Source organism: Typopeltis vanoorti, chromosome 16 (genome assembly GCF_054136105.1).
Source record: "Typopeltis vanoorti isolate ZY-2024b chromosome 16, IOZ_Tvanoo_1.0, whole genome shotgun sequence".
NCBI lineage: Eukaryota > Metazoa > Arthropoda > Arachnida > Uropygi > Thelyphonidae > Typopeltis > Typopeltis vanoorti.
In genome coordinates, this window is record NC_143564.1 from 88257088 (window position 1) to 88272758 (window position 15671).

At 36.6% G+C, this 15671-nt stretch overlaps 1 protein-coding gene across 2 annotated transcripts in view; it reads right to left on the minus strand.

Annotated features, from left to right (window-relative positions):
* IntS3 (integrator complex subunit 3) overlaps window positions 1–15671 on the minus strand; it is a 598644-nt gene that overhangs the window by 325793 nt on the left and 257180 nt on the right. For both annotated transcript variants that reach the window (XM_090406089.1, XM_090406090.1), the window contains one exon: window positions 14778–14857. In XM_090406089.1, the coding sequence (XP_090262215.1) occupies window positions 14778–14857 (80 nt within the window). The remainder of the gene's footprint in view (window positions 1–14777; window positions 14858–15671) is intronic.

Genomic DNA, 15671 nt, shown 5'->3' on the forward strand with positions numbered 1-15671 from the left:
TATATTTTTTCAATGCTTCTCATGCACTGTCAATATTCTTCCCACTCAACAAACGATACTATTGTGCTGAACCCAGTATACTTCTCAGTTGGTCATAATTTCATGATTTGTAGTTCAGCACGTAACGTTCATAAACTTAGCCACTTCCCAAGTGAGTACCATATGATCACTATCACCAACTGGAGGCAGAAAAGTTACGTCTTTTATATAGTGAATAGAATAACACATATGTAACCTTAAATAACTTTTTATTATGTAAATATGAGAAAATATCAACTCATTGCTACCTGTAAACCCATCAACCAAATTCACAACTTGCTGCCTTCTCCAAAAAGACAAACTCTCACCAATCATGCTACCTAGCATCCAAGTACCATGTTAGTGTAACTTGTCTTACTATGGACAAATAGGAAGATCTATAAATAAACATATCTCTGAACATCAAGACCACATTCACATTATGAAACCTCACAAATCTGGCCTTACACAACATGGAATCGAAAATGCTAACCACAGGATCCAATGGCAAAATGCCAAGCTACGATAGATCCACATATAAACATGAACGTTTATATAAAGAAAGTACTGAAGCCTTACTTCATAGATTTAATCTTAATCGAAATAACTGTCTTGCTATTCCAAAAGTTTGGGAAATCATTATCCTCAATTGTCTTCAATAATTTATCTGCTATATTTTAATTTAGTTTAAGTAATCTTAATTTCAGCCTGGTAGCTTTTAATCCATGAACACGTGATTGTATACGTAGAGGGTTCCAATTTAAACATGAGCACTACTGTTTTTTGAATTGGAACTTTCTAGTTATTTAGAATATTTACATCTTTAACTGAAATACCCTCTTGACACTATAATCAAATCTAACACTCTGACCTCAAGGTCCTTCTGTCACATGCTGCTCGAGGAGCTTGTATTGTGCTGAGGGAGCTCAACAAATTCAGTTTCATTCTTCTCGTCAGATTTTACTGCCACCAATTAATGTTTCAATAATTAAAGTCTCCCATTATGATTACTCTTTTCATGCCCATCATCTTTATTAGGTGATGCAGGTCTGTAACAACACCCTACTATGTGTTTGATCTTGTTAGATTAAATCTCACACCAGATGGCCTCAACCTCTCTGTCACATGAAAAACTGTTACTATTATTACAATCATAGGTCTGAAAACTAACTGGATTTAGGTCATCGGATGTCATTAACAGCACTCCCTGTCCTCTCCTATCCTTCCCAATAATACTGTACCCTTTACACTTGATACCAGTTAGTACTGATTCTGTTAGCCAGGTCTCACAAATGCTTACAATGTGAGGTCCCAACAGGCTGACCAAGGCAACAAACCCTTTGTTTCTTATACTCTTAGCATTCATATACAGACAAAATAAGCTACCTGTATGTTCTTTTGTATACTCTTGTCTCTAGTCTGCATGACACTATTAGACAACTCTGTTCTTCTCTGGTATCTTATATATGCAGGCATCTTTGCACACATTTGATGAGTCTGAACTGGATGAACACAAAATCCTTCTTCCTTATAATCATTTCCATGATTAACACATTACATAACATTGTCACTCTTTCCTACAGATTCTCACCATTTGTCCCATTATAATTTAGTTTTTCTAACTCTCTGTATTAGTTCTCATACCAGTCGTTAGTTTTTAAAGACTCATAATACTAAATGCATTCAAGTGTGGGCTTTCCTTTTATACAAATCCAATATTCCTTCAAACTCACTTGACACATCCAACAACTTGCATTCCTTTTATGAATACACATCAAATCATTTGCCATCATGCCCCTTCTTAATTCATTTATATCGAGGTAATACACTTATGATTTTCACTTTCTCACTCTTTACCCTCTCTTCTTCCAACACCCCTTTCATATTCTCTTTCATACTCAACTTATTGCTAGTTAAGTCATTAATCTCATCTCATCTTCCTTTTCCCTCTTTTACCTTGCAGTGTCGAGGGTTTATTAATCATCGGACCTCAAACCATTCACAGGATAAGGTGGTCAAGCCCTATGCCTGGGTGTATCCTATGTCCTGTAGTGCTGAGTTCTCAAGGTCTCTTATATGTAAGTACATATAAAAATAAAAATTTTGTGTAGAAAATTTTATAAATTCCTTAATAAAAATATACCCTTTTATGGCTTGTACACACATAGGCATACCATCTTTATGTTACATTTTCTTCACGTTACATTTCATCTGCATTTTTGGCACCATTTTAAACTATATTTAATACTGCAATATCTTAATAAAAATAAGTTATAAAACACCTAGTTTTTATATTTATGCATACAGTTTAATTTAATATAATATTCAGTGATTAATTATCTTAGATATCCATTCATAAAAATTACATCCCCTTTCAAAAATAGAAATTTCATATTTGATTGCATGTGTGAATACATTATGCCAGAAAGTAGTGTGGCAAGTGTGTGCAGAAAGTTGTCGGCCTGGTTGGCCAAGTGATTAGCATATTCCTCTCCAGTCAAGAAGCTGTGGGTTCGAATCTGACATAGATTATATATATCTTGACTTAAATTCGGCCACTAGAGGGATTCGTAGTCGTATGTGTGTGTTGAAAGCTCCTAATAAGATAAGTGTTATTTTAAGTTATCGTTGATAAAATTAGTTGAATATTACGTAGGTTTGTTTGCCTTGCGTATCTTAGTGCATCTGTTTGTGTGTTTTTTTCTTGGTGTTTCATTTTATAATTTGATAAAATATGTTAGAAGTAAGCATGGCTCCCGTACGAAGGAAAATGGCTGCCAGTAATGATGGTTCGCCATCTTTATTCAAGAACGGTAATATAAAGGAGATGATTTAGTGTACTATCTGCGAGATGTATGCTTTGTGGAGTGCGATCAGAGTGTGGTTAGATGATAATAAAGGAGTGAATGTGTGTAGAAAATGTAGGGAGAATGAAGAATTAAAGTGTATTTCGGGTCGTGAGTGTGATATTTTTGTCAAACTTCAGAATGAAGAAAATTGTGATATGACAAGAAATGGCGAGGTTGTACCAGAGAACTGTAAGGGTGTGAACGATAGTATTAATTCAGAGCATATTAATCGTTTAACAGAGAATAAAAAAGATGAGATAGATGCAATGAGTGAGATCGCATTGTTGAGTGGTGCGATACAAAGAGCAAAACAGCAGCTAGAGCGTATGAGCAAACGTCGACTGAATGAACCAACCAAAAATAAAAAGTATGATAGAAAAAATAAGCGTATGAGTGTGAACATGAACAAAATGAAGGATAGAGTGCTGTATGGAGACTCGTTAGTACGATGTGTGTTAGTAGAGGATTTGACAAAATCGTACCAACCTGGTGCGACCATAAAGGATGTAAGTGGGTCTATTAGAGAGCAAAAGGAAAGGGTGAAAGAAATGATTGTTGTGGCAGGTACGAATGATTTGAAGGGAGATAAAATGGAAATGATAGAGGACCTGAATGAATTGTTTGAGGTAGCAAAAGAAAAGAGTGAGAGAGTTAGAATGATTAGTCTTTTGCCACGGTATGACAGTGAAATGTTTAAAAGGAGGGCAATAATTGCAAATGACTTTATGCGTGGGTTATGTATGACGAGTGGTGTGGAATTTGTGGACGTGTGGAGTGAGTTCGATGGGCGAAAGGATCTATATAAGATGGATGGCTGGCATTTGAATGGATACAGTGTAAGGAGACTTGAAAAAGTGTTGCTGAATGTAGCGGATGTGCAAAATCAGGGAAACTAGATTTATTAAAGGGGGAGTAGATATCCAGTCCTCAGGGAGGCAGTTGAATGTATGAATGAGTATAATATGCCCGAGCGAATAAGGACAACAAATCAGAATGGGATAGTTAATATAAGGCATCAAGGTAGGGTTGGGGCTAATGGGGGTCTCAAATTCATGTGCACTAATGGCTAGGAGTATTAGGAACAAGAAGGAAGAGTTTTGGGCCATGGTTGGCACATCCAAATACAGGTTATTGGTATTAGTGAATCATGGCTGACTGTAGATGATATAGCTAGTGGGATTGAATGTGATGGGTATAGTGTGTTCAGGAATGACAGGGAGAATAAAATGGGGGAGGAGTATTGTTGATGATAGCTGATGAGCTGCAGCCAAGGAGAATAGAAGTTGAAGCAGGATAGAGAAAAGAGCATATTTGAGGCCATTTGGTGTGAGATTGTGGCTAGAAGAACAAAATATACAATGGGGTGCTGCTATAGACCAGCTGATGGAAAAGATGGTGGAGATAGTATGCACAAGCAAATAGAAGAAATGAGTGGAAGGAGGGTAATTATTATGGGAGATTTCAACTATGGTCGCATTGATTGGAGTGAGGAGAGAACACACGGGAGGAAGGAATTGGATTTTATGTGGTTATTAAGGGATAACCATCTGGGACAGCATGTAATGGAAAATACTAGGGGTCAGAGAGTGCTTGACCTAGTAATTACATCTGAGGATTTGGCTGTAACAAATATGACCACATTGCCACATATTGGTGAGAGTGATCATAGGTTTTTGACTTTGGAGGTGGCTAAAGGTGTGGAATTTACAATTAAGACAGGGTACACGTGGAATTATCGGGCTGGAAAGTAAGATAAGCTTAGGAGTTTGATTGGTTCAGTGCCATGGCATTTACAATTGCAAGGACTAAAAGTTGATAGTGCATGGGAGGCAGTTAAGAAGTGTTTGCATGAAGCAATGGCTGACTGTATACCTAGAATCCGAATAATAAATCAAGTAGGGGTTAAATGGATGAATAACACCATTAAGCTTCAGCTGCAAAAAAAGAAACAACTATGGAGGGAATTTAAGGAGAAAGGTGACCGGCAGGCACATGAACGGTATAAAGCACAGGCTAGAATGGTAACGAGTGTGGTAAGAAAAGCAAAAAAGGATTACGAAAGAACATTGACCATGCAGGCACATGAACGGTATAAAGCGCAGGCCAGAAGGGTAACGAGTGTGGTAAGAAAAGCAAAAAAGGATTAAGAAAGAACATTGACCATGTAGGCTAAAGAGAATCCTAAACAGTTTTTTAGATATGTTGCAAGTAAAAGGGAAAATGTATATGGCAGAATGATTTTAAAGAATGCCGATGGTAGGGAGGTAACTGAATCAGTTGATACAGTTGAATTACTGAGTGAGCACTTTGCAAGAATATATCATCCAGGTGGTGACTTTGCAGGAATGAAAGAACCAACAGCTTATACTGGAATTGTGATGAATGAAGTAGAGGTGAGTAGTCTATTGCATAACCTCAATGTCAATACATCTGTGGTATTGGATGGTATACCAGCTCGTGTCGTACGAGAAGTGGCTAAAGAATTCTCAGTACCCTTGACCATTTTGTTTAATTTGAGTCTCAGGTCTGGGTTAATCCCGAGGAGTTGGAAAGAGGGGAAAATAGTTCCACTACATAAAGGTGGTTCCAAGACTGCTGTTGTAAATTACCGACCCATTAGCATATCAGGAATCATTGTCAAGGTCTTAGAGAAATTAGTCAAGGATAGAATACAGGATTGGATAGAAGAAAATGGGATACTGTATGGGGGACAACATGGCTTTGTAAAGGGTAGATCATGCCTCAGTAACTTGCTCACGTTTTATAACATAGTGACGGCTGAACTGGATGAGGGTAATGGGTTTATAGCGATTCTACTGGACACCTTGCCAAGGCCTTTGACAGGATACCAAATGGAACCCTAATCAGTAAACTGGAGCAGATGGGGATGAATATAGGGTTGGTGAGATGGATAGGAGGGTGGTTGATGGAGAGATACCAGAGAGTGGTTTATTCAGGAGTGGAGTCTAAAAGACGGCTTGTGACTAGTGGTGTGCCGCAGGGCTCTGTTCTTGGACCACTGCTTTTCAATTTGTTCATCAATGATATAGGTAAGGGTCTGAGAGGAAGTGTTCACTTGTTTGCCAATGATGCAAAGTTGGGTAGAGCAATTGTGAGTGCACAGGATGTCAAAATTTTACAGGATGATTTGGATAGTTTGGAGAATTTAATTTAGAATTTAATGTGGCAAAGTGTAAGGTTATGCACTTTGGGGTGAAAAGAATAGCAGCAGTATATCACATTGGTGGAACCGTACTCCAGGAGATTGATGAGGCCAGGGATTTGGGAGTGTTAGTGGATAGGGAATTGAAGTTTAGGGGGACACATTGCAAAAGTGGCTAAATCAGCTCATCAAATCACTTGGCTTCTGAAAAATATTTTAACATGCAGAGACAAACAAGTTGTTGTTCCTCTGTATCAAGCCTTGATAAGACCCTGTCTAGACTACTGTGCCCAGATATGGGCACCAGGGTTTCTTCATGATGGGGAGGAAGTGGAGAGGATCCAGAGGCAAGTGACCAAGATGATAGCAGGTCTGTGGAATGAACCTTATGAGAATAGGTTGAAGATTTGTGGGTTACAGAAATTGGTCAATAGGCAGAAGAGGGGGTGATATGATTGAGACATTCAAATTACTGAAGGGTTTCTATAAAATTAATTCAGAAGATATTTTTGAGAACAGGGCTGGTTGTGGGAGGACTAGGGGGACATCCATGGAAACTGGGCAAGAATGTGGTTGACAAGGGTGTAAGAGCTAGGTTTTTTACTTGGAGAGTGGTGAATGAGTGGAATAAGCTGCCAGAGTCTGTTGTGGGTGCTACGACCGTGAATGAGTTCAAGGCAAGGAATGATAGATACTGTGTGAATGTCGAATAGTTGTTCTTGACATGATGTTAGGGCCTCCCTTGATGAGTCTATCGACTCCTTGGAGTTGCCCAGAATAATAATAATAATAATAAAATATGAAAAAAGTTGAACGTCGCGTATTTAAACTACATAATTGTAGTATTTTGAATAGCTTTTCTCTTGATATTTTGTCATATGACATTATATGTCATAAGACATATAATTTTTATTTTTTAATTTTTAATTTTTGCTCTGGGGAAACTTTAAGTTATAACCCACTCATCAATAGCATGTTTTATGATTATCACCATACCAAATAATATCTTTCTCTTCACAATCAGCATTACTTACCTTATTTTCATTACTTACTATCTTACCTGATTCTGTGCTTTGTTGTTTATTATTTTGCTGCTTAATTTTCTTTTCCTTCCTATGTTCAATCAAACACTGCTCGATTTTTTGTAATTCCCATATCATCTGTCTAATAATCTGGTTTAACTTCGTAATTTTGCAAGTTAATTCATTTTCAATATCCTCCTCAATATCTTCAAAGCCTTCTTGTTCATGACACTTCACTGTTTTTCTTTACATTACATTTCATCTGCATTTTTGGCATCATTTTAAACTATATTTAAATATTGCAATATCTTAATAAAAATATGTTATAAAACACTAAAAACACAAAAATCTACACTATTATACCACAGAACATTAACTTTCTATGGAAAAAACACAATAAGACAGATAAAAATCACCACTTTTATTGGAGGGCTAAATTCATTGACCAATCAAAATGCAGCCTTAAAATTAGCCATATATTTGATCTGTTATTAATGTTCAACTGCACATGAATTACAGACTCATATCCATGAACTCCAAATTGCTAGCAAAACAGCTGGCCTAAAGATAAACCTAAAGAAGACTCAAGTTATGTTCAATAGCTATGTCCAACCAGAAATAATAAAAATCAATAATGAGGAAATTAAACAAGTAGATCATTACATATACTTAGGACAACAGATATCAATGGAACAAAATATCTAGGACAAAATTAAAATGCACACGATGCCTGGGTGGAAAGCATTTGGAAAATTAGATTAAATGCCAACTACCATTATGTCTGAAGAGAAAGGTTTTTAACCAATGTATTCTGCCTATACTGACATATAGCTGTGAAACATAGACGCTGAATGCAAAGGAAATTCAAAAATTAAGAACATAATAATAATCGTGTGATGGTACAATGGCCGTGAATCCCCTTTACGGGGAGGTACGGCACCATCTCAGTCCCCCCCCAAATTTTATCTGGGCTCCGGAACCGGCATAGCTGATGAATCAGGCCTATGAATGGGTCAGTATTCCTGACTGTAATCCGTGTGTGTGTGTTCACATGGCCGGTTTTCCTGCTTGTGGGATGAAAAACACCAGATAAACGGGCGAAAAAAAACCTGTTGTCCACGCCCAAGACCGACTAACTTGGCTATGGCTGAGGAAGATCCTTAAGCTCCTCGCGTTGTCAACGAGAATTGAACCTAGGAGATTCCTTCCCCAGACATATGGTTGTGAAGCACATAGCCACTAGGCTAACCGCACAGACAGAACAACATAATTTAGTATGGAAAGAAGTATGCTTAGTAGCACAAGATTGGATCACAAAAGGAATACATGGATAAGAAATCAAACCAAAGTCTCTGACATCATAGGAAGAGTGAACATCTGAAGTGGCAATAGGCTGGGCATATTGCTGCTCGAAGACAATGATGGACAAAAGAAGTACTGGATTTGATTCCACAAGAGGTAAAACGACCACGACGCCGACATAAATTACAGTGGATTGATGATATCAGATTTGCAGGAGTGATGTGGAAAAGGAGAGCTGTGGACAGGCAGTTTTGGAGTAATCTTTGAAAGGCCTTCATCCAGCAGTGGATCGACAATGGCTGATAATGATGATGATATTAATGTTCAGATGGGCTCTCTACTGTTATCATGTTTAAAATCATAAAACAAACTAATTTCCCACCTGTATGATATCTCAGTGCTAAATAAAATTTATACATTAATTTTGCCTTTGAATGTTAAAGTTTCATAACACTTATATAACAAGTTCCTACATAACAAAATTTTGTACAATGTGAAAAGGCAAATTATCATTTTTAACCATATTGTCAATGTATGCATTCTCCATTTCCCTTAACTTATTTAATGTGCTAATTAATGAATTTCAAAATCTGATCGGAGTTTGGGTAATACATGGGAATAACTAGTTCATAAGCTTAGTTAAAAAGTATCATGATCATTACACTCAGCAATTCTCAATGTTATGTTACTGAAAAATTTAACCTAATCAGCATCAAAATGTGAGGAAGAGCAGCAAAATCATGTCATAAAAGACAAAATACATTTAAGATGTGCAATATAAGATAGCCAACATGGTCTGATTGTGTTGATATATTCACTACTTGCCACCAACTACTCATCACTGTGTTGATATATTCACTACTTGTTGCATACCACCAACCTCTCATCATGAGGTGGATCAGGGAGTATTTCTTTGTCTGTAAAATGAAGCACACCAACTTAGCAAGTGACATCCATTTCGAAATGTTTAAATCATAAATTCCCTCAGTATTCCCTTTCACCATTATGTTGTATTCATTGTTTGCCTTTACAGATTTCCTGCAAATTATGTCCTTACCACATGAAGTTGGTGAAGTAAAAAATAAATGGCTTGAATCAAATTTGTTTATACTTAATAAATTAACTGCTTTAAAAATATCTGAAATGTACAACTACAACAAAACACTGAAAGAGTAATGTCAAATAAATAATCAAAGTAACTGAAAAGCACTTATCCATGATCAAAACAATAATTTCTAAGTATTTTTGTATATCAGTCAACAGCTGATGGTGTCTCCACCTTGTCATGGTGGAGAGCATGTCCCAATGATCTGGAGAGTTATGCCAGTGCTAATAAAGCCACTGGTAAGATTTACCATGCCAGACAGGTGAAAGGGTAGGGACCAGACTAAGAGAGAGAGACATCCAGGTATTCCAGGTTGAGAACTGTTACAACAACTGACTACCAGTCTAATAAAAATCTCATAAGTTATGAAACCAGACACTAGGTTTACAAACCAGACTGTTCACAATGGTAACTGACTGGAACTGATTACCGGATTTTGAGTTGGAATATGTAATATAAAAACTTTGTTTATACATGGATCTCTTTAATGTGTTATTGACACCATAGAAAATTACAATATTCATATCTCAGCTATAGAAGAAACCAGATGGCTAAGTCATGGAAATCTTCAGAAAAATAAGAGCAATATTCTACAGTGGAACAAACAATGACAGACATGAAAATAGTGTGGATTTTATGGTGCATGATAACATCTTGCCATAAGTAAAAACTTTTACACCTGTAAATGATAGATTCTGTGATATTCATATTTCTGGTTACCTGGATGATGTCAATACTATAAATGGTTATGCATGAACAGAAAGTAAGGATGTTGATGTCAAAAATAAGTTTTATAAAAAACTAAAAAGGATATATGATTCTTTGAATGGCATTGCATAAAATTAGATATAGGCAACTTTAGAACAAAAATAGAAGAAAGAAAACAAAGACCAACAGTTGGCCCATATAGTTGGCATGACAGTAGTAATGACAATGGGATTTAGAGCATTTCCATAATCCTTCAGAGAACATACAGTTAATAGTACATATTTGTACAGAAGAAATATCCATCTGGAGAGAACTAGATAGAACAGTATGCAACCAAACAGGATGTAATGATAAATAATAGGCATAAGAAATGTCCATCCACAAAGGAGTTGATAGAGTTGACTGCTCATTACCTAATAATAGCATATTTGAAGACTTTCTGCCAAATAAAGAAATGTTAACAGAAACAGAAATACTAATTAATATAATTATCAAAAAACGTGAGTCTGTACTGTATAAACATACAAAAACAATATGCAGAAAAGATAAAGCAGGAGATAATCTACTCAATCCCTCCTCAATTTCTGTGATAGAAACACAGAAAACAAATGGACTCAAAAAATATTACTCATCATGCAAAAGAAATCTTTCAGTTTACAAACAAAAGAAAGAAAATAATGAGCTGAAGTTAAAAATGCTACATAACCCATCACCAGAAAATATACATACAAATAACTCAAAGAGGTTCTTCAGATGCAATGGGGGTGTTTAAAAGAAGATATAAACCACAAACTTGAATACTGACTAACAACTACAAAGATTTTATTATCCAAAAGGAATTCAGACAGCATTCTGAGAAACTACTAAATAGATCATATTGCTACCACCAGATGAAAGCTTTACACCTGAGGTACAAAGTTTAGAAGAGAATGTTGAAAAAAAACACAATTGAGGAACCATCTCTGACTGAGTCGAGAATGTTATTTTATAAAGCACTAAAAAATAATAAGGCAGCAAGTGAAAATTACAGCAGGACTTCTAAAAATTGGTGGAACACTCTTAACCAATGAAATTCATGAACTCATTGAACTAATATGGCAAAAAAGAAGGCATACTATGGCTGTATTCCAGTCAAGTAGAATATAGCCATACCCTATTCTATTTTTTTTTAAAAAAAAGAAACTTCATGATTACCAGTAACTATTATGATATCTCCCTCTTGGACATTTGGCACAAAATATTTTCTATACTGATCTAGAAAATAATTAATGTATATGCTTCAAATATCATTAGAGACTATTAGTGCACAAAGGAAAGTTGACAACTGATCATATTTTCAAAGTCCAATAACTGTTAGAAAAATATTATGAATTTGATAAAGAATTATATCTAGTGTTTGTTAACTACAGACAAGAACATGAGAGATATCGAAATACATAATGGGATGCAATGAGACTTCTTAGAATATCACAAAAAGTATATAAATATGATATGACTATGTTGCAGCCAAACCCACCACAAGGCATGTTTTAAAAGGAACATTCATCAAGTTTTAAAATAAAATCTGGACTTTGCAAAGGAGACATTCTCTCACTGACCCTATTCACTGCATTGGATAAAGTCATTAGAGACCTAAATGAACAAAGGAGGATAGAAATGAATGGGAATGAGTTATGCTGATTACATCATTATCCATGGAGGCTCATCAAGATATTATTATTACTTTACATCTTTCATGGAGTCAGCAGACTCATTGTGGGAGGTTAATTCAACTGGCAACATATTTATCATACTGAATTTTGAAACCCTTAACGCACTCCCTACATTAACAACATATTATGTTGGAGGTTTAATGGATTTTTTACAACACTCAAAAAGAATTAAATTAGAATTTAATACTTCCTATATTTCGTCCTAGTCACTAGGACATCTACGGGGATTACAAAAACAATTAATGTAACATGCACACAAAAAGCCCAACCACATGGGTGACACTAAAGTCCTATCTAGATGGAGCGCCCTCTAAGGGCGGAAGTAGGTGGCCTGGAATGTAAGGTGGGACCTCTGGTGATGAGTGTTTCCCAAATTTTCGGAAGCTTAATGCAACCGTATTTGTTAAGATTTGGTTGGTTTCTGAGAGCTGCTGCTGCTGCTTCTAAGAAAAGTCTCTCTTTCTTGAATTTGCTGTGGTGGAACATGGTGGTTTTCTTCCATGATACTCTGTGGGTGGTGTCCAAAACATGGTCAGCCAAGCCTAAATGGCCATAGTTGTGTTTAACGATGTACGACTTGTGTTCCTCCAGGCGGATGGATGCTGATCTGCCTGTCTGTCCAAAGTACGCAAGCTTACAGGAACAGGGTACTTTGTAAACTCCAGGCAGAGAGAGAGGAGGGAGCTGATCTTTCGTAGAACGGATAAGGGTAGCAAGTTTGCAGTAGGGCTTATATGCTGTGTGTAGGTTATACTATTTTAGTGTCTTGGCTATTTTTTCCGAAGTGCCTCGGATGTAGGGTATGGTGATGGCATTTTTAAAATCTTGTTGACGAGAGGGACGGGGAATGGGGAGGAATTGATTATTTTTTTGATACTGTGTTCGCTGTAGCCATTGGAGAGGAAAGTTCTGTGTATGTGGTTAAGCTCAGTAATGAGGGCGGTTCCACTGGAACAAAGATTGTGGGCTCTCTTGGTAAGGGTTTTAATGATGCCATATTGTTGTGAGGGGTGGTGATGGGAGAGTTTGTGAATGTATCTGCCTGTGTGTGTGGGTTTTCTGTATACAGTGAAGGCAAGTGTATCATTAGGCAGGCGCATGACTAAGGTGTCTAGAAGGGTAAACAATCGTTCTTTTCCTTTTCCATAGTAAACTGGATTCTTGGATGTAGGCTATTGAGATGACCGAGGAAGGAGTCTAACGTGTCTGGGCCATGAGGCCAAATAGAGAACACATCATCTACATATCTTAGCCAGATAGAAGGTTTGAGTGGGGCTGAGTCTATGGTTCGTTTTTCGAAATCTTCCATATAGAAATTGGCAAGGGGGAGTGAGAGGGGGGAACCCATGGCGGTTCCTTCTATCTGCTTGTAGATTTTTTTATTCCAAGAGAAATACCCAGAGTTGATGGCAAAGGAAAAGAGATCTAAGATGTCAGAGGGGAAAACGTTTTCTAAGAGAGATAAAGTGTCAGTTAAGGGAATATTGGTAAACAAAGAGGAGATATCAAAGCTTACTAATATGTCTGTATTGTTCAAGGTTAAATTTTCTGTGAGGGCTTTAAAGTGGGTCGAGTTTTTTATATAGGAAGCTGAATTTCCGGTGGGGGGGGGGGGAACAGAGAGTTGGCCAGCTGTTTAGACAGTCTGTAACAAGGTGCATTGGTGGCATCTACTATAGGTCTGAGTGGGGAATTGGGTTTGTGGATTTTTGGTAAACCGTATATTCGGGGGGTATGGGAGCAGAAAGGTTTAGGTTTTTTCGTGACGTCAAGGGGCCAGGAGGTTACTTTTTTAAGTAAGATTTTTAATTTCTTAACTTGTGTTTTTGTGAGGTCATGTTCTAGCGGGATGTAGGTAGTGCGATCGCGGAGGATAATGTTCATTTTACGATATCTCCGCGATCCTCCACGATCGCGCTACCTACATCCCGCTAGAACACGACCTCTGGTTCTTCCCTCTTGCCTTCTACTCTTTTTATAATCCCCACACTAACTTAAACATTTCTATCATATCACCCCCTTTTCTCCTATCAACTAAATTCTGCAATCCACATCCCTATCTCTCTCTCTCTCTCTCACTAGTGTTTCCAAATCATAATGAAATCCAAGTGACCAAATCTGAGCACAGAAGTCCAAATGTGATCTGACCAGTGCTTTATACAGTGACACAACCAACCACCTCCTTATCTCTACATGCCAGTGTACTTCTTATCATAGCAGCACTATGTGCAGTCTTTGCAACACTATCTAAACCATCTAAACTTCAGGTCTACTGTCAACATCAATTCCAGATCTTGAAACTCATCCACTTCCTGCATTACAGTGCTATCAATATAGTACACAGCCTTACATTTCTGCACTTCAAAATGCAACATCTTGCAATTATTAATGTGAAAACTACAACACCACTGCTTTGTCTAAGTCATTAGACAAAGCAATGGTGTTGCTATTTATAATTCTCTCCAACTTTGTATCATCAGCAAATAAGTGAAGATCCCTGCAAATACCAGCAAATGCATAAGTAGAATTATGATATGCACAGTCCAAGCTAAACTATACTTCCCACAATCAGTTCTGAAACTAGAAGGTTATATTAATAATAATGTGATGATGATATGACATGACATTTACTTTGTACAGTCCCACCTAGAAGGTAATAAAAATGTTTATTACCTTGTAATGTCATATTAAAATATAAAAAAGAAAATGGAAAAGTAATTTCATTATTTAAAACATACAGTCTGAAAAACTACACTAAATAATTCATCACTAAATTTATTAAATCAATATAAAAAAAAAAATTTCTAAGTTCATAACATGTTTAATATTGAAAGAGTTTTAACTGAATAAGAAGAGATGAGTGAATTTTTTATTATTATTTTCATAAAACTAACTTACCCTACATAAAAAATCTAATAACGTGGCAGTAATTGCTGGATGTGGCCTCATGGAATGATGCATGACAAGAATAGCTGGTTCTATAAAGAAAAAAATTAAGTCTGCATAGAAGAATAATTATTAAGGGAGAAAAAATTTATAATCTAGATCTGTCAAGTATGCAGTTCAAATGAAGCCTAGTTTTCTTAATGTTTATAATGTCATATAATTTGACATTTGTCCATATTCTTCTCATGTTGCTATTCCATTTTTTTTTTTTTTATGTTGTATATAAGGAGTGTCCCATATTCAACAAGGAGACATTCTCAGAAAGCATGATGGGTTCTTAGGGACTGTCACATATTGTTTGCTATATGCTACATTCAACTTTCATTAATCTAACTCATAGAGACTAAGGAAGGTGTGCTAGAGAAGGACTGCAGGGATGAATTGTTGAGGCTACTTGGGATTTTGGCTACTTTTTCATGAATAATACCATTTACTAGAAAAAAACACCAACTTCCTTGAGTTGTTTAATAAGTAAAAGATAATGTTACCAAAAGATAGTGTTAATGTATCATTGCTTAATAAGGGTATAATTTTAAAACCATTAATTCTTTGAAGCCTACAAGACACCAAACTGTTATAATTAGGCAGGTATTCTGGTCTGACCATCAACATGCATGGGTAAAACAGCCAGAGAGAGAAGGGAAAGGGAAAGTACACACTGCAGCACTCACTAGGCCTATGCCGAAGCAAGCAACAAATGCAAAAGTCATCAACAAATCAAAATCTGATTTCATAAAAGGCCAACAGCAGAAAACATACCTCCTGTCCTAATGGAAGGCCAAGATCAGTGAATGCAATATCTGATTACCTGCACTTTCACCTCTCTTTCATCCTAAAGGCACCACT